Source organism: Harpia harpyja, chromosome 4, assembly GCF_026419915.1.
Source record: "Harpia harpyja isolate bHarHar1 chromosome 4, bHarHar1 primary haplotype, whole genome shotgun sequence".
NCBI lineage: Eukaryota > Metazoa > Chordata > Aves > Accipitriformes > Accipitridae > Harpia > Harpia harpyja.
Genome location: NC_068943.1, coordinates 86,497,056 through 86,523,554, shown reverse-complemented (window position 1 = coordinate 86,523,554; position 26,499 = coordinate 86,497,056). Strand labels below are relative to the sequence as shown.

At 44.1% G+C, this 26,499-nt stretch overlaps 2 protein-coding genes across 6 annotated transcripts; both read right to left on the bottom strand.

Moving 5' to 3' along the window:
• Positions 1–439: 439 nt before the first annotated feature.
• DHX8 (DEAH-box helicase 8) lies at positions 440–18,951 on the bottom strand. 4 transcript variants are annotated; one of them, XM_052785587.1, is made up of 23 exons: positions 18,740–18,951; positions 15,609–15,694; positions 14,935–15,007; positions 14,420–14,505; positions 13,690–13,799; positions 13,266–13,577; positions 12,824–12,968; positions 12,062–12,265; positions 11,453–11,540; positions 11,018–11,115; positions 10,321–10,468; positions 9,753–9,934; positions 9,133–9,327; positions 8,744–8,929; positions 8,025–8,235; positions 7,512–7,693; positions 6,589–6,729; positions 6,132–6,287; positions 5,130–5,267; positions 4,572–4,700; positions 3,343–3,539; positions 2,990–3,169; positions 440–2,440 (listed from the first exon to the last, which is right to left on the bottom strand). In XM_052785587.1, the coding sequence occupies exons 1-23, from the start codon at positions 18,774–18,776 to the stop codon at positions 2,221–2,223; spliced, it is 3,504 nt and encodes a 1,167-aa protein (XP_052641547.1). In that variant the 5' UTR covers positions 18,777–18,951; the 3' UTR covers positions 440–2,220. The 4 variants fall into 4 exon arrangements, 3 of the variants coding, with proteins under 3 accessions (XP_052641547.1, XP_052641546.1, XP_052641549.1); XM_052785586.1 differs by lacking the exon at positions 18,740–18,951 and adding an exon at positions 16,134–16,384; XM_052785589.1 differs by lacking the exon at positions 18,740–18,951 and adding an exon at positions 16,183–16,279.
• TMEM106A (transmembrane protein 106A) lies at positions 18,952–25,775 on the bottom strand. 2 transcript variants are annotated; one of them, XM_052785599.1, is made up of 8 exons: positions 25,276–25,775; positions 24,367–24,597; positions 23,868–23,931; positions 23,308–23,467; positions 22,659–22,799; positions 22,046–22,089; positions 21,344–21,397; positions 18,952–19,449 (listed from the first exon to the last, which is right to left on the bottom strand). In XM_052785599.1, exons 2-8 carry the CDS (start codon positions 24,578–24,580, stop codon positions 19,329–19,331), a joined length of 798 nt encoding a protein of 265 aa, XP_052641559.1. In that variant the 5' UTR covers positions 24,581–24,597; positions 25,276–25,775; the 3' UTR covers positions 18,952–19,328. The 2 variants fall into 2 exon arrangements, with proteins under 2 accessions (XP_052641559.1, XP_052641560.1); XM_052785600.1 differs by lacking the exon at positions 22,659–22,799.
• Between the last annotated feature and the right edge of the window lie 724 nt (positions 25,776–26,499).

The window sequence follows — 26,499 nt, the reverse complement described above, 5'->3', positions numbered from 1 at the left end:
GTGGGGGGGAGTGAGTGAGCGGCTGCGTGGTGTTTAGTTGCTGGCCGGGGTTAAACCACGACAACTGAGTACAGTCAAAATGAACCAGCAGATCTAGAATTTATACCGTTTAAAATAATGCAGTTCATTAGACAGAGGCAGGCTGGCAAGTGCTTGCACAAGCACCTCACACAGGAGGGCTCAAAGAACACTTTCCCCAGCAAGGGGCTAAAATACCTATTCAGTTATGTAAGTACTGCCAGAATAAAGCATTAAGTCTGTGGTTTTATCCTAGGACCAGGCAGCTTATTTTCAGTTTGGTTTTTTTTTTTTTTTTTTGTACACAAGATAAACCAACTAAAAATCCCATAAACTGTAGAAGACATTAGGATGTTACGCTCAGAAACCTCAGGGCGGTAACAGGTTGATAAAACTTGCTTTAAAACAAACATGTAAGCGGTTCAAGTTTGTAAGTCAGCGTTCCAGTTTCACAGCCTAGTTTTGGATGTGGGGTATTGCCAAAGAAAGCAGCTGAGGTCAATGTGGAAAAGTTTCTGTGAATTAACTAAAGGACATTACTGAAAAAATTACACCAAGGAAAGAAATAACACACACAAAACAGATGACAGTTGTTCACTTAAAAACAAAACAAAACAAAACAAAAAAAATCCTCTCTGTTGATGCATTTTCCCCTACCATAAGTCAGAAAGAGGCTACACTGGAGAAGCAAATACAAAATTAATTTGGAACAGAAATACCTCAAAGTATGCTGTACAACTGGGACTTCCACTGTGTACATTTTCTCTTTTACATTTTTCATGTGACTTTTGAAAGTCAAGTGCAAATTTTTCATAGAAAACAGTAACAGATGCAGCTGCAGAGTTCGTGGAAAGAAAATACGCTTGGAAGAGCATTCAATAAGACAACCTTCTCTGCCTAATGCCATAATGAAAAGAGCCTCCAATTCTATTTAACTTTATGAAGATGTAACACTATGGGAAAGCTCAGGGCATTTATACAACATAATAAAACAGTATATACAACATCCCTGCCCACCTTTGTACAGAGATACAGATTTCCAATATAGCTACTTTTCAGTGTGAAACATTCTTCAAATTCACTGAATGTAAACCAACCAGCCAACTTCATTCTACTCACTTCAACAATAATTTTAGCAGATGTCCCAGCTTTGGGGAAAAAAAAAAAAAAAAAATATTGGGTATCTGCAGCTATGGAGTCAAATAAGTTTCATCTGTTTCCAACAGAAAAAATAATTTACAGATAGCTTCAGCATGACATAGCACACACTGGATAGCCAATTTCTTTTTAAACAAGGAACTGTTACACAATGTTTTACAGACATTTTAGCTGTAAAAGCATATTCTATTAAAACAACCCAACAGTTGTGATGTCACCAAACATTGTAAGTGGAAATAAAACACATGACACATTGTATAGAAAGTCTAAACATCTGTAACCACTTATGTTCACAGACAGAGCCGTGCTACAGAGTGGATGTGGTTAATTACTGTTTGATATACTAGCCTTCAGCACACAGGAGACGGTGATGAAGGATAAGACTTGCAGCCTGACCTGTGCCGCTGTCCAAGTATAACTGACATTCTAGCTGGGTTTCAAGGGATCTTTCCTGCCTTATCCCAAAGCCACAGATACTAAGTATCTCACCACAGGCAGCTTGCATAAAAGACAAATAGTTACACTGAACAGGAAAATGCATAAAATAGGAAAAAATGGAGAACAAGCAGCTTCCAAAAAAATAGCCACTGTCCAAGAGCATAAGTAGAAATAAATCCCTTTTACCAGGGTAAAGAAACAAACTATTCCAGCCTCTATTTGTCCGGTCATTCAGAACACAGTTAGGTTGGTGAAGAACTATTTTTTAATCATTACCTTTTTGTTGTTGCTCAGTGCCCAGATTTCCGAGTTTTAGGTTTTGTCTCTTAAGAGCGGAATGACTAAAGAAGTGCTTTAAGAACGTTTCTAAAATGATGCAACACGCTGAGGAGACCCAGGACATTTGTCATGCAGCTGTGGAATCTGAGGGGCAGCTGACATGAGCACACATCGCCCCCTTGTGCTTTTGCTCTGAAAATACTTACTTTCTGTTTATTTTGTAGGTAAGCTTCAACTGAATGTCCTTTTTTCCAGGACACTTGAAACAGTGCAAAAATCACAGTCCCACAAATATAAAACCAATAAGAGTCCAGGAGGAAACAAGGCTCATCGCCGTCTGAATGCACGTGATATCCTCCAAGCATTGGGCTCCTCATAGCGATTGTACAGGGGTTCCAGTCGCTGCTGCTTTTTCTGTTTGCTGAGCTTGGTTGGATCAGAAACCTTGAAGAAAGCTGGTGCAAATTCCACCAGCCAGCGAGGATCAATAGTCGTCACTTCACGCATATATTCCTTGGTGGTTAGCACCAGTTCGTGATACACCACCCTGTAAAAAGGGACAGCAACTCTGGAAATTAGTTTTTCCAAACAAGAAGAGAGAAGGCAAGGGGCTGGAGTATCTAAGCTTGCCCCTTTACCTCTGTTTTACCCTCCCTCAGCATAAGGGTCCTTATAAGCTCCAACACAGGCTCCAAAAGAACCATCCAGAAGAGCTACCTTCTTTTTCCTCTCCTACTTCACAACTACTCCTCAGCATAGAACTACTTCATTCCATTTAAAACAATTCTCTCTCTCCTCACTCCCACCCTCTCCCTCAACACTCAGTGTTTTAGACTCACTTCCACAATACAGAAACACAGAACTGCGGGCTTCAGGCCTGCCCTTGGCTCAAAAAGTAAGTCTCATCTCTGCACAGGCACTAATTCTAGCAGCAGGAAAAGCCAAAAGCAGACTTGAAACTTTTCTCACTCTGCTCATTAGTGAGAAATCGGCAGCCTATACTTTGATCTGTACTCCACAAATCATGCACACCACAACCTTTTCAGTTATACAGTCTGAACTGAAATAGAAAATTACAGGACACTGCCTTCCTTACCATTCTGGCTGCCTGTTGAAAAGAGCACTCGATGGGTGGATATAGACTACTTGTTGATCAATGAGTGTCCGATAACCTTCCTGGGGATCCTTCTTTGCTGCATTTCGGAAGAAGCCACTACAGATGGCCTTCTGGACTCGAACTGTTGCCTTCCCACAGGATACCACATCCAGCTTGTGCCTGACAGACAAGAGGTAGAGAGGGGAAAAAAGAAAAAAAAAAAAAAAAAAAAAAAAGAGTTCTCCAGATTTGGGTGCAGCTACCAACATCAGATTAGCAAATTTTGTTTAGCTACTACAGTGCAAGAACACTAAGAAAACAAAGTCACTACTTGTCCTTCTAGGCGTGCTCACCTGTCCATAATGCCCAACATCTGCTTGCGGATGTCCTGTGCCCTGCGTAAGGACCGGGCCTGGATAAAATTTTCATAGCACCAGGGATTTGAAAACTTATTATTCTTCCAGGAATTGTACACAGCCAGCAGAGTGAGGTGGTCACCTTCTGTCTGATGGAACTTGGCTTTCTTTTGATCAGCAAGTGCTTGTTTATCCTAACACATAAAATATGTATCAATCAGGTATCTACATTGCAGAGACAATCCTTGTGCAACGTGAAGGACATGGGCTCCTTGTCATTCATACCATGACTTTTTAAGTCTACCAAGGTAAGACTAAGAAGACAACACAAAATTTTCAGTGGTGAGTGACTAAGGACCAAGTGATGAAAATCCAAAGGTCACTGGGACTGCTCTCACTAAGCCAAAACTATGCCTGTATGAAAGGAAAGCCTAGAACTGTTTTCACCAAAAAGAGATCTCATGTAGACTCTTCTAAAGACTCTCCCATGGGTGACAAGGACCTGACTGAAGAATTCTTTATTCAATTTCAGTCCTGTTTTTGAAAGGACACTTCAAAGTAAATGGCTTATTTATACTGTAGGCAGTATATGCATGCACTGAGCTAGCAAGCTTTTTATTGCTCTAGAAGCAACCTCAATCACTCATCAACAAAGGTGCTGAAGCAGTAGCTTTGACCCTGTTGACCTACCCACTTCTCCAACCTGCAGATAAAACATTAATCAAACACTGTGGCTACATAGATCAAAACTGAAGTTAACAGACTAAACTGCAGCAGGCCATCATAATGAAGAAATAATGGATTCAAGAGTCATCTGCTGTTGAGGAGTCCTACCACAGCATAGTCTGCTGCTTGCTGACTTAAAAGAAATCAGCACATGATAGGATTGCCATGAAGAAATACATTCTGTGTATCTGAAAATGACAAAGGCGTTCTGAACTCCAGAGCTGGCACTGACTTAGTTTAGGGTTGTATGTGTTTACTGGGAAATGCAAAAGGGAACGTGAAACCTCTAACTTCCATCTTCCCATCTGCAAAGAAACTACCAACATCCACAGCTATAGGGTGTTTAACCAAAAGGTACATCAGAAATGTAATGTATGAGCAAACAGCCTTAACCAAGCTACAGGTTTATTTTGGCAAATATGCTCACTCTCTTAACACCTGAGGCGGGCACACAAAACCATCCTAACCGTACCACCGCTGCTTTTGGCTGCATTCCTTACCTTTGGCCTGTAGAACACATTCTGTACAGAAAGCATGGAGACTATTGTCAACATTTCCTCACTGCATCCCAGATGTACAGACATGATCAACATCTTACACAACATAGGCTCCAAGGGGAATTCTGCCATCTGCAAGAAACCTGTTTCAGGGTCCCCTGCAACATCTTGGAAAAATCTTGAGTTCTCCCCATGCAAAAGAGAGCAATGTCCTTTCTTCTGTGCTTCCTTTCCAAATCAGTGTGCTTTACCCAGAATAACTTTGCTCAACATGAAGCAAATTATTTGTCTATATTCACTATCACAAGAATATCCCAATACTTACAGGAAATTTTTAGACATTAACAAAAGTAACCTTACGAATAAGGAGAAAAAATAGCTGCTGCTTAAAAAAGCAGAAGGTATGTAACTATGGTAAGTGAAAAGCTACCAATAAAACATGAGAGAATAATAGGAAGAGGAAACCAACAGTGTTAGGCAAGTCCTTGTACAACTACTCTCACGTCACCCCCTAAGTATTTGCAACCCAGCCACTGCTAAGAAGTATTCTATTTTGCCTACCCTGCGCCCAAGTCGAGTGAGCAGTCCCTCATCATCCAGAGCTCCCAGGGTGTAGAGCTGCTCCATGGCAGTTATGAGAGTTTCCATTGGGGGAGCATCCATAAAGTCAAAGGAGAGCAAATCATTGATGCCCATAGCCTGAACAGAGGGAGTGGAGAAAACCGAAGTTAAAACACTGCAAAGGAAAACACCAAACTCCAGCCAGAGATATATAACCATCAAACCATGCGGCACTACAGAACTTTAAGCAACCCTAGCCTCGTGCCCTTATCTTGACTGTAACCACAGTCACAAATACATGGCTGTATTTCTACACTTGAGATAATCCACATTGACCCATGTCTTTCCCCACCATTCAGTTTTCCAGTCTGTTTTCTTTGGTACTGTTCCATACACCTCTCAAGCAAGATGATTTAGTCAAGGAGACACATAGGCTAAATGCTGGTTTTGAGGACTTCCTGCCTTGTAAACCAGTGTGGCTTGACAGCTGTTGGCTTGTGGCTGGACACTAAACATGTCTGCAACCTTCCCCTTGTTACCAGAAAGGAGGAAAAGCAGCAGCTTCCCCAGCTGCTATGTACTCAGTTACACCCAGTTTGCGGACTCCCAGAGGAATGGTACACACTTAGAAGATGCATATGTTTGGAGATCAAAAATCACTCTAAAATGGTGTGCCTTATGTGTTAACAACAGAGATGTACCTTACATAGGAAAGGTGTACTGCCCATAAGATTCCTGTTTCTCAAACCTGCAACTAACTGTTCTGTGCAGCTGAGACTTGTAATTTACGTGGATATTCAACATTATAACCCCCAACAGAAAAATACAGGAGCAAGCTCAGTGCCTGAGAATTGCATTTGATGCAGTCTCCATTCCAAAATACCTCTGTTCACTAGAAGGATCTGAAATTGCAGAAGTACTTCATGAGGCTCGAAGGCAGAGATTCATTTATTGAAATGCTTACGATCATGTTGGCTTGCTACAAGTTGGTGAAATACCCACCTTCAGGGAAAGTACTGTACTGGCCAAATTTGTTCTCTGGATTTCAGGCACATTGGTGGTTAGCATTTCATCTCGATAAGCACGCTCTGTATACAGCCTATAGCATTTTCCTGGTCCTGTTCTCCCAGCCCTTCCTGCTCGCTGCTTTGCTTGAGCCTAAAGGTATCAAGGCATCTTAGTGAACAGGTGCAAACCGGCAGAGGAGAAAACAATCAATTTATTTTACTTAATTATTCACAATTTTACTAGTGTTAATAGAAAGAGACTTCCAGTACAACCCAGGAAAGTATATATTCCTTAGGCACAGCCTCAAGGATTCTCAGGGAGTCATCAAAAACACGGTTTTGTCATTGCCTCACTTCGCTTCCATGTGCTTGGACACCACATCATCAAGATACACTTTACCAGGAAGAAAAAAACCAACCAACCAAACTAACAAAAACCACAGAATGCCTACTTGTGAAATTGGTGTAACAACCAGCTGGTCAATTCCAGTCTTGGAGTTATAAACCTTCTGCTTCACAAAGCCAGGATCGACTACATAATATATTCCATCAATAGTCAAAGATGTCTCAGCAATGTTAGTGGCGATGACAACCTGCAAACAACAGTTTGATTCAGTACCAATTCTGTCTCTGGCTGCCAAGCCAACCATACTGCTGAACTTGAACAATCCATTCTACGTTATACGAGCAGTTTGTTATAAATGCAACTACTATCATTTAACATCAAAAGGAGAAATGTGTTCACAAAAGAACAGAAAGAATCGTTATCTACAGTCAAAGATGGACAGGTTTTAAGTATCTACACTTGTTTTAGATTTGGGCAATATGGTAAAAGAGCGTGATAAAATCTGTAATTAAAAGCAAGTGAAAGATCATTTTAAGTTTGTAAGCAGACTGCACTGACTTCAGGGAGAATTTTTGCCTATCACTCAAACACAGTCCATATTTAGAGAAGAACCTTCCAGAGATTATATCTCTAGATATTCGCTAGCTGTTTGGTAGGAAATTTACATCCATCCAACAGGAACCGCATTTAGATTTCACTAAAGTTAATATCCTTGAAAGGCAGCATTAAAAAACACACCAAGAACATTCCACACAGAGGTTTGCTATACAAGATGTTTTTATATACATTTTCAAAGGCTTAGATAACATCTATAGGCATGGACACAATCAAAAACATGCTCTAAGCTACATAAAAGCCACCTTTTCTCCAAAACTACATAATTTTATCTGAAGTTGTAACTAACAGAATCAGAAGTGCTAAAAAAAAAAAAAAAAAAAAAAAGATAAAAAGTAGTATGATTAGCAGTGTAATGCACCCCACTATTAAAATGTATCAGCAGAAGACGAAGCCACACTTAGCTGAAATTACCTTTCTGCTTCCTGGTGGGGCTGGGTCGAAGATCCTGGTTTGCATTTCACTGGGTAAAGCTGAATATACTGGTAGGATAATTAACTCTGGAACATCAGGTCCTAGAGATTTCATCCTCTCATAGAGGATTTCACAGGCAGTGTCAATCTCTTCCTGACCAGTTAGAAACACCAAAATGTCACCTACACGGGAAGTAAATTAAAACATCCCCAGAATCAATTCTGTTCAATACAACTCCTGCATTACCACATTTCTATGCCTCACCTTTTCCATTTAAAGCAGAGGACCCCAAACTTTTGCTAGCTCCTGGGCAACAACTCTTAGCCAGAAGCAACATACTTCAGTCTTTCACCCAACTTTTTCAGCGTTTACTGTATTTGCAAACAACAGAAGATAGTGCCGAGAGCATTTTACTCATGTTACTAATACATGATCCATGACTTATAGAAAGACCTTGCTCATAGGTATCAGAGTCCCTGAATCACCAATAACCCTAGACCATTCTCTACTCACCTGGTGGCTCTGTTAAGTGGATCTGCATTACTGTAATCAGACTGGCATCCAAATAATCTGTCTCCGGCTCTTTCGTGTACAGAATTTCTACTGGGTATGTTCTGCCAGGAATTGTGAAGATCGGAGCTTCGTAGAAATACTGAGAGAATTTCACAGCATCCAGTGTTGCTGATGTCACTATCAGCTTCATATCCTGCCGTTTCTGCACTGTCTATAGCAGGACAGAAAGTTCAAGTCATTTATTGCCTTTGGGACTATTAACATATGGCACTTGACTTAAATCAGAGAAATATGACCAGTAATATCAGGCGTTTTAATGTCTGTGTAGAGGGGCAGCTCATTCCAGTATCCAGAATTTCAAAAAATTGACCACTAAGGTCACACTTCAAACCTTTCTTAGCAGCACCTATCACAGAAAGCCTTTGTCAGAGAACGAAGAGCAAAGCAAGAACACTCCTCTGCTCATCCATCATTATAAGCATCCTGGACTGCCAATTCTCATTGTTTCTGATGAATTTTGCTTGCTTTGTCTTCACAGAGAGGCTCATCTTAGGAAAAGTTGGGCTACAAACCCTTATGAGCATTTGCTTTGCTTAAGAAGAGACTCTTGGAGCACACAAATGAACTTGACTTTTGTGACCTTGCCTTTCCCTGTGTGCTCCTACCCGTAAGTAGCACACAGAGGACACTGAAGCAATAAAAATCAAATGCTACATTACCTTCTTCAGGAGTCCAAAGAGCACATCTGTATGTATGGTCCTCTCATGGGCTTCATCCAGCATGATAATGGCATACTGGGTCAGATCAGGATCTATCAGGCACTCCCTCAGTAACATACCATCTGTCATGTATTTGATAACAGTTTCAGGGCTAGTGCAGTCTTCAAATCGAATGGTGTAGCCAACCTAGAAAGAAGAGTTGCACAGAAACTGAAGCTACAGAATTAAGTTATAAGCACCATTAATTCCCAGTTTGATTATTCTGCAAGCTCATTTTACAGCCTACAAGGAAACAGACACATGGACACACAAGCAAACTAGCTCCAGTACTGATTTTTCCTACTTTTCCTCATGCTTATTTTGGCATGTTCTTCAGCATGGAAATTCACCTCTTGTCCCAAGCAGCAACCAAATTCCTCTGACACCCTCTTCGCAACAGACATTGCAGCCACTCTGCGAGGCTGAGTACATCCAATCTTTCCTCTTGATGTATACCCCGCCTCAGCCAGGTATTGGGTAATCTGTGTTGTTTTCCCAGATCCTGTCTCTCCAATAACAATCAGAATCTGATTGTCATGCACAGCCTAGGAAAGATCATAATAGATACACTTGTCAAAATTTAAAAACAAAAACCAAACAAACCAACCAAACAAAATCAACATAGTATATCTAGGATTAGACTGAGCACCTACTGCTCTTGCTCCAGCTGACCCAGACCAAAAATCATACAAGTGTTCTTACTGATCAAGTCAGCAAACTGCTTAACCATTTAGCTGACTCATCCCTTGCCGACATGATCCTACTTTCAATTTTGACTTATTACAACAAATATCTGGAGCTTTATTAAAATATACAGATATATATAATCCTTTAAAATAATTATTCCAAATATATACAGTTCTGCACTTAAAATTATCAACTGGCTATTCACCTGTCAACAAGCTAAACCAAGAATATTTCTTTTAAGTTATTGCTTGCTCAAACAAGAATGCCATTTTGAGAGTCTTACCTGTATCAGCTGCTCCTTCAGTCTGAAGATTGGGAGACTCTCTCTCTGCTCAATAATGGAAAGCTGGGTCTTCTTACCGTAAGAAGCTTTGTTGCCACCAAATGCATGTTTCTTCCACTCTGGGATGTCATTGGGCATCATCCCAATACCTCGCATGTTTGCAGCTATTTGTCTTCCATCCACTGGAAAAGAAAACAATTTTACCATTACATCTAGGCTCACACAGCACAGACCCTGATGACCCTGCTCCTATTGTTCCACATTCTGTGCTTGTGTTTTTAAGTATTTTTTTAAGTTCTTAAATGTATACCCCCACTATTACATTAAGTTCAATGTAAAAAAATTGCTTCACCATCCATTGCACCTTTTAATAATGCATCCTTGACAGATCACAGGATATACCTGTACATTTCCCTTGACATTCCTACTTCCACTTCAGTAGAAAAGCATTTCTTCTTTGCCTCGCTTTTAAAATGAGGCAGACAAACACAGTATCAAGACATTTCTCCCGGGTTGCTCAACTATAACAAAAAAGGCACAGTTCACACTTAGATGTGTTCAGACACACCATCAGGGAGAGGATCCACCCAGTGTGTGTTGAGTCCCATGGGGATAGAATCCATCTCTGCTTCTCTCTGGGCTTGTTTAAGTTCTCGTCTTTCTTTAGCTAAAGCACTCTGCATCATTGCAGCCTGGGACAAGGAACCATCTGGATTCTGGAAAGCAAGAAAAAAGTTTAAGATTTCAAGCACTCCCAAGCCTTCAACTTCAATTATCTCTGTCATCACTGTCCTTTAGAAGTGTCTTCTGAAGACGCTTTAAAAGATGTTAACTTTTTATCTATTTGACTTCCAGGATATTTCCATTAGCCCAGCCTCATGAACTTCCATGGTCATAACTAATATGGAGCATCCCTACACTGTCCAGTCAGAAGGATTATGGGCACAACTAATGAAAAACAAGCATTTCTGCACCACCTTCTACTTTCAAAAGGTAAGAAAAAGCAGAACAGTGGAAGTATGTTCTAACACGCTTATGTGAAATAGTTATTGCTGCAGGCTAACGCGCATTTCAGTTCTATGATTCCACTTCACTGTCACCAGTTAAGTAAGAATCCTGCTTTGTAAGTAAAGAAAGGATCTTCAGTTCAGTGGTAATGTTTTTCAGGGCTCTCAGTAATGTCCAGGTGGAAAACTGGTTATTAAATTCCTAAATACTTATTTAATTAAATCAAGTATATTGGTTTTAGTTCTGGAATCTCTTACCTTTACTATTTTGATGGGACTCATATCCATGCTCTGTTTAGTATGACCTCGAAGGAACGGTGGCTCTTCTTCAACTAACTCAATCTCAAGGTCCTCATCTAAACCCACAAGTGACAATTTTTATAGAAAAATTAAACATCTTTTTTCAGGTACATAAAAGTGCCTTTTCAAACAGTGCTTCCTGTGCACTCTTGATTGTGATGTACTTATGATAGTTTCAAAAGTGAAAACACGACAAGTAAAAAGAATGCACAGATAGGGTGCATCCAAATGTCACTAATCACAAGGCTAGAGCAACGCTAGTTCCAAATGTTTAAGATGACAGCAAGTTGTGAGCTGCTTCACATCCACTTATATCATCATCTCTTTTTGAATCACAACACCTCCAGAAACACAAGGAATTTACAACAACAATAGACTACTTGGAAATATTACCTTCTTCATCATCAACTTTAGGAAGAATCCCAGTCTCCTCATCAAAGTCAGGAAACTCCTCCTTGGAAAGCACATTAGCTGCAATCATCTGGGAAGAGAGTGAATACAACATGAGTTTGTCCCCATGAACAGAACAACTCATGCCTACGAGGTCTCAGTTCTAATGCTATTGCCAGACTTGTAAAACAGGAACAAAGGAATGTTGTGATTTCAGAACAAAGGAATGGTCCTATATTCTGGCACACCTCTCCCCAAGTCATCCAGTCTCTGAGCAAATAGTCCTTTTGTTGTTCTAAATACCATCAGTGTCAGACAGCTGGCTTATACATGGCAGGAGTGCACTAATAAACAAATACCACCTAAGTGTCACTGGATAAAGATCATGATCCCCCAGGTCAGTGACCTCTGGAGGTTACCTAGTCCAACCTCCTGCCCAAAGCAGGGCTAACTTCATAGCTAGAACTAAGCTAGAAGTCCCAAATAGCAAGAAGGCAGCAATTCAGAGGTAAGGAATAAGTTAAACAAACAAACAATCAAGGAGCTGTATTCTAGTTCACGAAACTCCCTAGTAACTGACTGACACCCTATTTACCTAAATACAAAACACACCTGTTTTATTTCCCATTTCTCTGGGTCTGAAATTCGGGTGAGGCGTTTCCGTTCAAGGCTATCATCCTCCACCTCTGGGGCATTCACCAGGGACAGGTGACTGGGTCTGTCCGGGTTTCTCATAGAGGTTTCTTCATTGGTTTCTCCAACCAGGTTTCTCCTCCGGTTTGGGTTCAAGTCTTCCCCAGTGTCTTGATCAACATCCTGCATTAGGTTAATTAATCAATCAGCTCTACCTGTACTGCACTTCTCCTTATCTATTAACACCGGTGCTTCCTCTAACACCAGAGAAAAAGCAGAGTATATTTCTCAGAGAAACAAGTGCCAACAACAGCCCATATGCAGAAAATGCTATTTTGCATGTGGTTTTTTTCAGCTGGTATTGTGAGGTAAGTACATCCCAAGGCCTGGAACACTCTACTCTGCCTTGGCAATGGCAGTGATTTCATTTAAAATGAAATGCTTCTCTCATACTGAAAAAGGAAGACAAACATAGCAACAGCTTGAGGTTTGCCTTGTCACTTAGCTAACACGTCAAGTCAAAAAATTGAGAGGAACATTACGTCAAAAACAAGAACCTACAGAAAATGAGTAAAAAGTAATAGGTCACAAATAAAAAAACTGAGTTACTGTTCTGTTACTCCCACTTGAAGGGTTATGTATTAGTTTCCATCAGAAAGAGCAAAAAATAGCAGAGAGGCGTAATCTTTAAAAATTTTGGTGCCACAAACTCTTATAAGCACTATAGGATGTCTTCCATACCTTCATGCTCAGGCTGGTTTTGGATCCAGTAAAGGATAACACTTTGACTTTCACTCTTTGTCCTTTGCTCACAACATCGGCAACATTGGCAACCCGTCCTTCTCTTCGAAGCTCTGAGATGTGGACTAAGCCCTCCCAACGCTTCCTGTACGTGAAACAAACAGAGGGGCATGAGATGTTGTACATTATTACTCCAACAGTTCTTCAGATCATTCAGAGTCTGGATTAAAATATTTTATTGTCAACTGATTGTTTGTGTACATTCATGAACTGTTTTTTATACGGAGAACATTCTCTACTGTCAAATTCATTTTTCTGAAACAGACCTTAATTTTGGCATCAAAACCCAGCATATCTTATTGTAGCCTCATAACCTCTTTAAGATACTAGCAGAGAAGTCAGATGGAATAGTACCAAATTTATTGTGAACATCAGAAGGTACCTTAGTCCTTCCAGCTGCACAAAGCATCCAAATTGCATTATACTGGTGACTTTGCCATTGTAAATGTCTCCAATGGAAGGCTCCTCAGGTGGCGGACGGTCTATGTGCTTGTCTCTCCATCTCTCATTGCTCTTCTCGACGTACTTCTCTCGATCCTTACGGTCCCTACTGGGACTCTGACTCCTGCTCCTTGATCGGTATCTGGATTTTCCCCTGTTCTTATCCCGAGTCCTAGAACGAGACCTAGAGCGAGATCTGTGCCTTCGTTTCCTGTCCCTGCTACGACTTCGACTCTTCCTCTTTTTCTTCACCCTAACAAACAAACAAACATTACATATTTGCAGTGAGATTGCACCTATGAACAGAGTAAGCAGGCAATACCAACTGCCAATACCCATCCCCCAAAGACATACTAGAAACCTACCGGTGGTCACTGCTCCTTTGCTTGCCTTGCCTGTCTGCACTAGGCATCAGAGCTTCAAGTTCTTTAAGTGCATCAGCTGCCACCTTCACGTCATCTTCATCCAGCATGTTCTGCAAGAACAGAGAATCATCCTGTAAGGAGGCTGATAAGAAGCGTGCCACAGAGAATTAATCTACAGAAAGGATAATCACATGCATCTCTATTTAGAAGGAATGTAAGATTAAAAAAAAATCAGACAGAATAGGTGATACAGGAAAAAAAAGTAAAAAAGCTATCCCCCTATTTTGCCAAAACATTGAGACAATTCTGCTTTTATACAAGACAGCCTCATCTCAACACCTCAAATTATTACAGAAATATAAAATGCAAGTCCCTCGTAGCATCTGAATGCCCAAAATTTGTATCTAGTTTGTAACCCATCACTACTTTAAACATTACGTGAGAAAGGCCAGGCTACAAATTTCATGTCACAAGACCCTCATCTTCCAGGTATTCTGCAAAACAGCATCAGCATGGCAATTGCTGTAACAGCTATTCTTGATAACTACATGCAATAATACCAGCCTTCTGCCTTTTCTGCATTTCATTTCTCATAGTCCACTTTTATCTACACATTAGCAGGAGACACTCACATTAACACAAAAAAAACTTGAAACTAAATGGAAAAAAAAAAAAAAAAAAAAAGATGTTTTCATCTACTCACAAAAGAAATCTGAAAATATGACCTTACCCTGATGTTGGGATTGTCTGGCCTGCAAAGGGCTGGAAACAATTCTTTCAACTTTTCCTTCTCCGATTTGGGTTTGACAACTGTCTCTGATTTTGAGATTTAAAACAAAAAACAGACAAAAAACCCCAAAACTTAGAAGAGCTAGAATGATTCACTCTTGATTTTTTCTGTAATTGAATATAAAGTTTAACTTTCATCTGAGTGCAAAGGTTGATAGAGATTTTACAAAGATTCAATTCAAAGATTACAACATTACCTTCCTACTATTAGTGAATCTGTGAAATACATAATACTGTAAATAGTGTACTCAGTATATTTTTAGTGCCTAAACAGCTTTGCTAATCTACCACTAACAGAGAGACTCCCAGTGCAACAATAAGATATGAAATCTTGCCTTACAAGACTAGAACAGTAACTACATCAATCTCACCAAACATGTCCCAAAACTATAAAAGACTAAGAGTTTTGTTTTTCTTTTTACACTGAACCAGTAAGAGGGACAAGATTAGGCGTACCTTTGCTCGTAGATGGTTTTGGTGGAGGCCGCATTGTCTGTATGAGACGTAGTAAATTACTAATAAGCGAATCCTGAAAAATTTAATAAAATACTTCAGTCTAAGAAATTACTGCAACACTGTTTTTCATTATTAGAAGGCACACATGAGGGTTGATTAGCAGGTCAAAAGAAGCCCAATTCTGAAGATGGCAGGGTCATTTTTAGAAAGTATCACTGGACTTCATGTACATCCTAAAAACACATAGTAAGTTGAATCTGAAAATGACTACAAGAATTCCATTTCTACTTGTTATTTTTAATCACCTATTTAATCAAACTACAGTTATTTCCGAGGAACTCATGAGCCCAGGACCTAAGTATCATAGACAGACTTATGACAGCATTTGCCTTCAGGAAAAGTTGCTTCTTCCATATTTTACATGCTCAACGAGACAACAAGCATGCTGTTCAAGTCCTCAGAAGGACGTTTTGCAAAGACTACAAAAGTTTTTCAAAAAGGAGGGAGGGGGAGGCTTGGCTTGATGAGTCAGGAATACTCAAAAGCTAATTAGCGCATCGTTTTCCAATTGAAGAAAACCAATAATCACTCCTCACACCTCTCTCTTCAAAACAAGAAGCTCTACAAAATCTACCAGGACAAGAACACATAAATAATCTTCAGATCCAACTTACAGTGAACTCGGCGCCATTCTTTAGAAGAACTGCCTTAAACGTGTCAAACGTAGTATTTTTCTCAGCGAGACTTATCACAAACTCGGCTGCAAAGAGCGAGCAGAAAGTAAATTAGAACAAACAATTAAAAGGCAGTATAAGTACTTCGTATTTGGGCAAATGCTGTTCTCCCGGCAACCTGCTCGGTCCATCTAGCTACGGAAAGGCTGTAACGCTGCTCGCAATAGCAGCGGCTTCCTTTCCGAGTCCTTTCGTAGGAGCCCCGATGGAAGTATTTTCCCACGCTCACGACAAGCTTTTTTGGAAGAAAAACCGCGGGGGTCTTCTGAATTCGAAAAGCCCCTTCACCAAACGCGCCCCGGCCGGCAGAGAGGGCTACAACAGCCCTTCGCGCCGCTGCCGTCGGGCCCGTAACGCCGCAGGCGGGCTGCCGCGCCGCGGGCCGCGCTCGCCGCGGAGATCCCCAAAGGCCGCGCAGCCCTCGGGCGCCCGCCCCGCTGCTGGGCCGGGGCCCGCCGCGCTCACCCAGGTCCTTGTCGTTGATGCCCAGGTGGTTGTCCAGCTCAGTGCAGACCTTGGAGACCAGCGACAAGTACTCGAGCTTCGCCAGCTCCTCCGCGGCCACCAGGTCCGCCATGATTCCGCCCTCAGCCACCGCACGCCCCCACCCCACTTCCGCATCCGGGGCGCGACGGAAGCGGTGAGGTTGCCGCGGGCGGGTCGCGTCGGCACCGGTCGGCGGGAGGGCCCGAGGCGCTGGGGCCGCTCTGTGACACCAGCTCGGTGATCCGTGGCGGACGAGGGAAGCGGCGGGGCTGCGCCCGCTCGGCGCTCTTGGCGGGGGGCGGCAGCCGGCCCCCCTCAGCGGGGAGAGCGGGCTGCAGCTAGGGCGGCTTTCCAGCTCGAACGTAGGGCGAGCTACTCTTTTTCTTCTACGGGGATGCTTGCATCCACGCGTGGCAGGCGCGGAGCGGGGCGCAGCCGTCCGGTTCGGCCGCGGGCAGCGGCCAGGGAAACGCTCGTCCCTGGTTTGAGCTCTGCCTCTTTCTTCACGTCTTCTCCCCGCGGTCTCCCGTCTGCCTCCATGCTGAACGAGCTGCTGTGCACAAACAAGTCAGCCATGGCTGGTTGCCCAGGGCCCTTTAGTTGCCAACAGATGGCAACGGCTCAAGTGGGTAACAGCAGTATAGAAGCACAGCTGGAAACTCCACGGCAGGGGAAAGAAGAGCATAGCAGAATCAACAATTTGGCTGAATTGGCTTTGTGTGGCAAGGTTGGGGGGGGGGGGGGGCTTACAGGGGTGGCTTCTGTGGGAAGCTGCTGGAAGCTTCCCCTGTGTCTGACAGAGCCAATACCAGCCGGCTCTAAGATGGACCCGCCGCCGGCCAAGGCCAAGGCAATCAGCGAGAGTGGTAGCACCTCTGTGATAACATATTTAAGAAGGGAAAAAAAGGTTGCTGGGACAGACAGAAACGGCAGCCAGAGAGAGGAGTGAGATGCAGACACCCAGGTCAGTGCAGAAGGAGGGGGAGGAGGTGCTCCAGGCACCGGAGCAGGGATTCCCCTGCAGCCCGTGGTGATGAAGACCATGGTGAGGCAGGCTGTCCCCCTGCAGCCCAGGGAGGACCCCATGCCGGAGCAGGTGGGTGCCCGAAGGAGGCTGTGACCTCATGGGAAGCCCGCCCTGGAGCAGGCTCCTGGCAGGACCTGTGGATCTGTGGAGAGAAGAGCCCACAGAGCAGGTTTTCCGGCAGGACTTGCAACCCTATGGGGGACCCACGCTGGAGTGGTTTGTGAAGAACTGCAGCCCGTGGGAACGACCCACGTTGGAGAAGTTTGTGGAGGACTGTCTCCTGTGGGAAGGACCCCACGCTGGAGCAGGGGAAGAGTGTGATGAGTCCTGCCCCTGAGGAAGATGAAGCGGCAGAAATAATGTGTGATGAACTGACCGTAAACCCCATTCCCTGTCCCCCTGCGCCGCTGGCGGGGGTAGGTGGAGAATCCAGGAGTGAAGTTGTGCCTGGGAAGAAGGGAGGGGTGGAGGGAGGATGTTCTGAGATTTGGTTTTATTTCTCATTACCCTACTGTGGTTGATTGGTAATAAATTAATTTTCCCCAAGTTGAGTCTGTTTTGCCTGTGACAGTAATTGGTGAGTGATCTCTCCTGTCCTTATCTCAACCCACAAGCCCTTTGTTCTATTTTTCTCTCCCCTGTCCAGCTGAGGAGCGGGGAATGATAGAATGGCTTTGGTGGGCACCTGGCGCTCAGCCAGGGTCAACAAACCACATTGGCAAATACAAAAAGCACTGTAGAGAGGTGACAAGCAGGGAGGATTTCAGAACGGGACATGGAGCTGCTTCATCCCAGCTTCAGGGAGGAAGCTGACTAGTTACCATTTTAGTGTGATCTCAATGGATGATACAGTGAGGAGCAACACTCTGCAACAGCTCTGTAAGAGGTGCTGGTTTAGGAAGCATATTTTGAAGACAGGATCAGAGACTTTCTTCATTAGTCTTCAGCTAGTCCGATGCTTTGGTTGTGTCCTTCAGCGGGACAGATGGAAGAAAATGCTGAACTGCTGCGTAAAAACTTCAGTCCAGCAACTCCCAGGCTCCTATTTTACCATCTAGAGTGCATCAGGCAGCATCTAAACTAGAACCTAAGGAATAATGTTTAACACCTCTGTCATTTGGGGGATATAACTGCCAGCCCTGGGAGGAGAGAAGGCTGCCAAGGCTGTTCCTCCTGTAAAGTCTGTTGGGTAGTTTTGCAGCTTTAGAAGAAAACCCAAACAAACAAACAAACAAAAAAAAACCCCAAACCCACCCCCCAAACCACCACCCCCCAAACCCAGCTGTTTCCTGGTATTTGTAAACTAAGCTTTTTTCCAGTCAGAGATGACCTCTCTCATGCTTGTTCAAGCTGAAAGCATTAAATGCCAAAGCATACAAGAAAACGATGCAACAAACAGCATGCGCTCATCACCAAACACCACTGGCGGGAAAGCAGCAATCTTTTTAGTTTGTGGTACAAAATGCATTTTCTTCTCACTGAAATGGATGCCGTTAAGCAACAGCTAGTGGATGAGCTTGCTTTAAAAATACATGTATGCAAAAATGCATATTCTCACCTGCTATAGTGGACAGCTTAAAACAGCAGTCACCCATGAGTCACTCTCACAAGGTGTTTTGGCATGACATGCAGTAGTTTTTCTTAAGGCTCAAGAGATGGAGACATCAGTCCTGTTTCTTGCTCTCGTTGTGCAGGTTGTGCAAATGTCGTTAGATTCTGGTGATGCAGATGCAATCCAGCCAAAAAGTCTCATCACAGTCCTTTTTCAATTCAGGACAGAAGTGCAAAATTATGCAAGGAGGAAACAACTAGTTAGTCTGACTAACAGGGCGCTGCCTCCAAAGTAGCAGTGTGTGGTCCACTCTGATCAGCCACACAGAAACACCCTGTGCACTGGTCACTCTGCTGAAGCATCAGCCATGATAAAGCACTGAAAAAAGAAAGCTGCAATCTGAGGGCAGCAGAGTCCACATTCACAAGGCCAAGTATGTTACCATCTTTGCATTAGAGATGGAAGTCTTATCCAGGAAACACCAAGCCTCCTGTTGAAGGCATAGCTTGAGAAGAAGCCCCAGAAGTTTGTCTCCCTGTGACTTGCCTTTGTGCTGGAATATGCTGCACCCAAAAGCTCTGTCAACCTGGCCCTGTCATGGCACACGGTGGTACAGTGGGTGAGGTAGCGTGGCATTCCCCCGGCAGTCCACATACTGGTAGTCTTCAAAAGCCAGCTGCTCTGAATGACACAGGTATGTGCAGGTCAGGGTACCCCTGCAAGGCAAAAGCAGACCAGAACCGCACTTGAGATTGTCCCAGATGAGACATCTCATAATGTAAAGGTCCCATGGTGAGCTCCCACTGCCATCCTGTTTTGTCCCTATTACACAGCCCCAGAACACAACAGTCAAGATACCCTCGCAGCTCAATTTCACATGTTGGAGAGGGAAAGCATCTTTCAGACTGCATTAAAAAAAGCCTTTACAAGATCACTGCCATCACAACAGACGCTTCGGCCATTCTAGAAGCCCATTAAGACCTCCTAACCCAGCATAACACTCCTGTGCCATTTCACTGTTTACATGTTCCCAAAGTGCTAGTACAAGTCACAGTGGGTGGCCATTTATGGAGTTAGCTAGACAAAAGCATGTATCTTTCAATCACTATCTTTCTGTGCCACCTCAAGAGCTGTTTGCATCAAGTAGTTTCTCCTAACGCTACACAATCCATCAGTGGGTAATATCAGCTTCTGGCTAATGGAGAGCTTGCAGGTAGAGAGAGCAAAGGTCCTGTCAGCCCACAGCATCAGCTAAGAAGGACAAAGTTGCCTTAACAGCCAGAGCCATTCACTACGCTGTCCAAAATGCACCATTTTTACCGTGCTTCGAGTAGCGTGGGACTTCTTTGCATACTTTACCTGTTCAAACTTCACATCACTCAGCACCAATTACAGTTAAAACCTGCATTAAGACCCATAAAACCAGAAACTTGACAATACAGCCCTTCAAATTGCAACAGAAGACCAAGATTTAAACACCTGTGTTTTGGGAGATCACCAGTGACATTTCTTTAGTGACCTGGGAGAATTCCAGCCTGGCATGCCTCCAAGAGATTCACACACTTTCTCCAATCACTTTTCCTAATATTCACGGTCCGTTTCCAGAGGCAGCAGGTGAAGCCCTTGCTTTAGACTAGCACAAAAGACCATGATGCAAAAGCAGTTCCTCCTTCCTGGAAGAATCATGGACTCGGTGACAACAATCTGCAGATGGTGAACCTAGCAGTCCATCTTCCAAGAGTGGGCTCACAACCTGGAGTCTGTCAACACAGATGTGCAGGGAGATCTCTCTAGTGGACACAGGCTACACAAGGAGACAATTTCTGATGCAGAGGTTTCCAAATTGGCTTAAACTCAGCTAATGAAGACCACGCTTTCATGACTGCATGGAAGCATTCTAGCACTGCTATACCCTGTAAAAGCCTCCCTGTCTCACACACCAGATTTAGCTCTAACTCAGACCAGAACAGTAGCAACCTGTCCCAGCAGGAGCTATATTACAAAACTGCAGTAGTGCTCCTTCCTCCCTGGCAGGGAGGAACAGCCAACCTGAATTTGCTTTCCCAGCAGGGCCTCTCGTACTCTAAAACACAGTCAAGCTGAGCATGGTCCATCCCCCGAACAGGAGCTGCCTCAGGCAGAAGAGTCTGCTTCGTCCCACCTTGCTCTCGGCAGCTGCTCTCAGAACACTTGGAGGCAATCATCCACACATCTGCACAGAGTCCAGGCTGAATGAGTCTGCCCCCAACACCACAAGGCAGGTAGGCATAATCAAACCAGTCAGTACTTCTAGTTCCGGACTAAAGAATTACTTCCCAACAGCTACAATCAGCATTCCAGAAGGAAGTTTGCCAGGCCAGCTTGCCTTAAGCAACAGTGACAGCTAGAGCTGTCAGTAAGCCTGAATCCAGGGGACTTCTCAGAGCAGCAATGGCTTTGGAGAATTACCTCCTCCTCACACCTCAGCACACCTATCTGGGTAACAGCACATACACACTGTATGCAGTCCTGGTCTTGAAGAACAGTGACTGCAGACCTTCTTGAAGGGAGTTGAGACACAATGTAGGTGACATGCATGTTTGTTATAGCTCTGAACCAGGCATCACTTACTGTATATGCAGCAGAACATTGTGAACTTTGACTTTTGTCCAGGTACAAATGTTACTACAAGAGAAGAGAGAGAGTTAATTTCACAGGAGCTGCCTGCACCATGTGTCTCCTGTCCTCAATTATTCCATTGCTTTTCTGCTTCTCCAAAAAGGTCTGTCTTTGCAATATTCTGACAACAGCTACGCAGGCAAAGTTCTTCAATCACAGCAGTATCTACACCAGTAAAACATGTTTTTGCTGGTGTAACTCTAACTGTGGATCTAGTAAGCATGGGCCTCAAATATGCAATGGACTACCCTGTCTGCACAGAAGCCTTTGGTTGCTATGAACTTCACACAGTTTGCTGGTCATTTGCAGAGAAATGCAGTTCGTACAAGGTACCTTTAGGTGCTCACAAATAGAGCATTTAAAGTTGATAACCTAGACATTAAATTGATGTCATCGCTTACTCATCAGAATGTATGGAAAACAACATTGTTGAGCCAACACTAAGCAGAAAATACCAATAAATAGAAAAGGAAATGAGTTTAAAATGGATGTGCCAGACTTATATCCAGATCAGCTCCACCTATTAAACTGAAAAGGGGACACTCACTCAGCCTCACTCTACAGACAGGACCAGCACAAGAAATCTAGTCATGAGAAGCCTATAAGCATTAACATTGCTTACTAAAAGGGAAGAAATCTTCTAGAATTACTCACTAGGTGTTGTTGTCCAATATCCTACTGGCCACTGTATAATAGATCTGCAGATACAAACAGAAGAGAAAGCAGGAAGTACACAAGAACTACAGTCAGGTTTCTATACAACTCAGAGACCTAAAGTACTAAGAACTGGACTCTCATTAGGTGTCTGAGCCTGAATTTCAAGATCTAGCCTAACAATTATTTTTAACAGTCGGTAAGAAAATAGAATCAGAAATTATATCTAAAAAGGCCTTAAAAAGGTTGTCTAGGCCACACACCTGATCTTTACACCAAGAATGGATCAGCTGTACTCAAACTGTTCCCAACAGGGTTTTATATAACCTGGTTTTAAGCTTGCCATCATTTTAAGGCAAGCACACAACCCAGCCCACTACCTGAAAAGCAGACAGATGTTCATTGCCCAGGAACGTATTAGCTTCAAACTCAGCAACATGTAAATTCTTACAACACCCCTTCCTGAAGTGATATGGGGAAAGCTGCATGTGGAAGAGCTTTGAGTATTTGGCAGGCAGATGACAAAGAAGTAGATCAACCATACAATAAGCACCTCCCTGTCCAGGACATCCAGATTAGTTCAGGAGAAAATGCAAGGAACAGCAGAGCTCACCTGGCTGCTCTGCAAAGGGCTCATATTCAGCAGGGTTTTCATGGTGGTCTTCCCTACTACTAGGGACTGGTGCAAAACCTCTATGTCTAGCTGCACGACAGTGACCAGGTAGAAATTGTTATTAGTTATGTTCAGCATGTTCTAGGGAGAAAAACAAACAAAAAAAATGAAAACACAAATCACCTTGCAGCAGGGCCTTATCTTACCGTTGCATAGCTACTTTAAAGATATCCCTGCTATGACCTTACAGCAACGCTGGACGACATGGTCCCTTTCAAATCCTCAGATGTACATCCAGCCTGGCCACAAAGGCATGTACGCTGCAGTATCTCCCATGACCGTCAAAGGGGGACAACCAAGCAGCTCAAGGATGCAAAAGAACAAGGATTCCCAGAATTAATCACAGTGCTGCTTCTACACAGCCCCTTTGGCCACTTCGTGACTTGCTCACTCACAGCCAGGCCAGCCACACCTCTGATGCTGTAACACGCTCTGGACATTGATTCCAAGCAGTCAGAGAGTGGACCGAGACAGTGGGAATGGCAAGACTAACTTCAGACAGTGATCAGTTAGCCTACACATGGAGTGGCACAGGAGATAAGCAGGGAACCCTTCACATCCACCCTTTAACTGTGAGCTGAGCACTTACCGTCATGTTGAGGCATATACTGGCAGTAGTGGCATTAAAGCCAGCGGAGGAGGCATTCAGCCCTGCAGGCAGCACAGTAACAGAGCGAGGAAACAGGAAAAAAATACTGAGAGATGTTGTCAGCAGGCAAATTGTCACAGCAACACATACATAGAGTTTCCTGCAAAACAGCACCAGGGCCACAATCATTCTCTTGGTTTGTCAGCTGCAAGCACCTTCAGTTCTGCTCCAGCTCAAAGGGAGGAGACAATAAAAGCTTGGGTGCCAGAAAACTGGGATGGGTTTGTGCAGAACTATTTGCCAGCTATCAAATCACAGCAGAAGCAGGGTAGTCCCTCACACACTGACATGGTGCATTACAGTACAAATTGCTGGAGATCCCCAACAACTGCACACAGAATACTGTCCAACATCTGCTATTGCTGAAAAGACACAGCAAACACCAAACTTAATGCAAGACAGACCACAAAGAGCAAAACACCCCAAGGACTGAGGCTTTCCTTCATATGCACAAGAAACATTCAAAAGATGAGAAAAGGGGAAAATTTAACAGGACTTACGTTCGTCTAGGCTTCAGCCTCTGGTCACCATATGGAATCAGTGCCACCAGCTGCTTCTCTTGCTCTGGAAGAGGTGGCAGCAGATCAGAAACCACACTAAGCACGCAAGTAAAGCAAACTGCATTGCAGGATGCTGCACAGCAGCCTAGTGTCCATCTGCACTCGCTTTACAGGTGACACTGTCCAATTAGAAGGCAAGTGTGATGCAGCTAAGATTTCAGTCTGAGCATTCCCATCTCTCGGCAGAAACAACAATTCTCCAGGGGCTCCAGGGTGGACTTTGAGTAATCACCTAGAAACAGCACTACCTGCCTTCCCACCCCATCCTCCTGCAATAGAGGCAGCCCACAGAAGTCACAAGTGAGCTGGAGGTACCACGACAGGACATTCCTAGACTGGATACAATAAAGATCAACTGATTCAACAAAGGTCTTTAGGCAAAGAGACATGTACCAACCTCAGAAGGCTCAAAAAGCACTGACAGGGAAGAATCACCTACCCCTGGGGATCCTTCCTGTTCCCTGACATGTTGGACAGTTGACACAGCTTCGACGTGCAATGCCCACACAGGGTGCACAGGATGTAGCAGAGTCATTGATACTAGCATAATTGGCGATTTCACCTTCAGCATCCAGTTGCCTGGGTAAGATCAGTTTGCCTTCCCTCTCCTTTTGGTCAGGTGTCTTCCAGAATGGTGAAAGTTTTCCACCCATGGTTGAAAGAATTCTCACTAGGTGTCCAACACAAAAATGCATGAAGAAAATTGTCTCTGTGAACCAACCTCCAAGAGCAGCACCATTAGCATTTGCAGCAGATCACAAGTATCCTAACGTTTAGCAAGTTTCTTAAAGCACAGCTCCAATGTTGCTTTAAACATTCAAATTTAAACATTCATATTTTAAACATTCAATCTTCTAGACACCCTGGTTGCAGAAAAAGTGTCTGAGAATGCCATGCTATAGAAGAGCATACCAGATTCTTCTTTATCTCTTAGTATTTTGTAAGAGAGGAGAACGCTGACTCAAAGCTCCTGAAGGTTTCAAGATGACAACATAGCCCAGAAGAACTGCCAAGTTCTTGACTGGTCATTATTCACCTACATTCAACAAGGAACTCACCTGAACATCAAGGCCTTGGCATTCCCAATCAAGCACAGTGTTACTAACAATAACAGTTGCCTGACTAAAAACAAATAGTGTGCAAACAGAATCTAAAAATAGATAAAATAATAGAATCTAGTCTATTTTAAAAGTTAAAAATACAGTTGAACTCATTTTCCTAGGCTCCTGACAATCAAAAATTTTTACATCAGCTCCTAGTAATCCTCCCAAAAGCATTAACGATACCAAGCTGAGGAAGAGCAACTGTATTTTCATCACAAAGACATCAGCTGAATGCAGTTTCCTACCTGTGCCAGTCTTTCCTCTAGGCAGTCTTGTTTCAGCAACTCAGATATAGGTAGGATGTTTAGCTTTGATAAACCGCAGCTTCTACATTTGCCCAGATGATCCAGAGGCTTTGCATGAGTAACTCCTCAGGGCCCTATTATAAAACATACTGGGGATGAAAATCACTATCTGGCAGTAGAGAGCCACCATGACAGAGTTGCAGAGCATAGGGCTCACTCCATAGTCCACAAATCCACGCTACAACGGCAGGACATGGGCTGATCCCAGGGGCAGCTGCTGTTCTTGCTGACGAAGGAAGAATCAGGATCTCATTTAACTAGTAGAGGTGGACATGCCTGCAGGACTGCTCACTCAGCCCTGGAGGACCACAGAGGGACCTTTCAGCAGCCCAGTACCCCAGACTATGAAATTCTGCAAGACACTGTTTGGAGGCTCAAGGTAATTCAGTGTTCCCCACCCTCTTGGGGCATGCAGAGGGGAAAGGAAAGACAAAGATGCCTGGAGGGCATTTTCTGGGCTTGGGCTTTTCTAACACGGGAAGGGCCTCATTATATTGTACCACAACGTACCACAAGTCCCCATCTCTGCAGTCTCTTGAGGGCCCCAGGCAGCGAAGCTGCAGCTTTACCTACACCCTCAGTTAATGTTTACCAGCTTTTCAGAAACAAGCAGTGAGGAGGAGCGGCAACCTTTTCACAGAACTGGGACAAAAGCCAGGAAAGTCATGAGTGGGTATCAGAGAGACCAAGCGAAGGGCACAGTGGGTGGAAAAGTTTAACCCCTTCACGTACTGCCCTTAAGAAGTCTTTCAGGTTCACCGAACCCCTACCACCCCCCTGCCTCACGCACCACTCTGGTACCGCTGGGGCGAGGCCCGCAAGGGGAAGTGGAACCCAAAGTCAGTAACGAACGCGAGCTTCGACAAGGACCGACCGGCGCCCTGCTACCACCGAGCACTCCAGGCGCAAGGGCCACCACCGGCTCCCGCAGGCCCGGCTCGACCCCGCCGTTCGCAGCCTGCTTCTCTGGGCCCTGCCCCTCGCGCCCCCCGGGAGCGCGGCGCCGGCGGCCCCCCATATCCCGGCCGCAGCCGCCCCGCCGTCCGGGGCGGGCGCTGCCGGGCCCCTCCGGCCGCTCCCCGCTTACCGAGCGCCCGCGGGCGGCGGCCGAGCCCAGCGAAGCGGAACCGAAAGCGCCGCAGGGCGGCACGGCCGGGGCCGAGG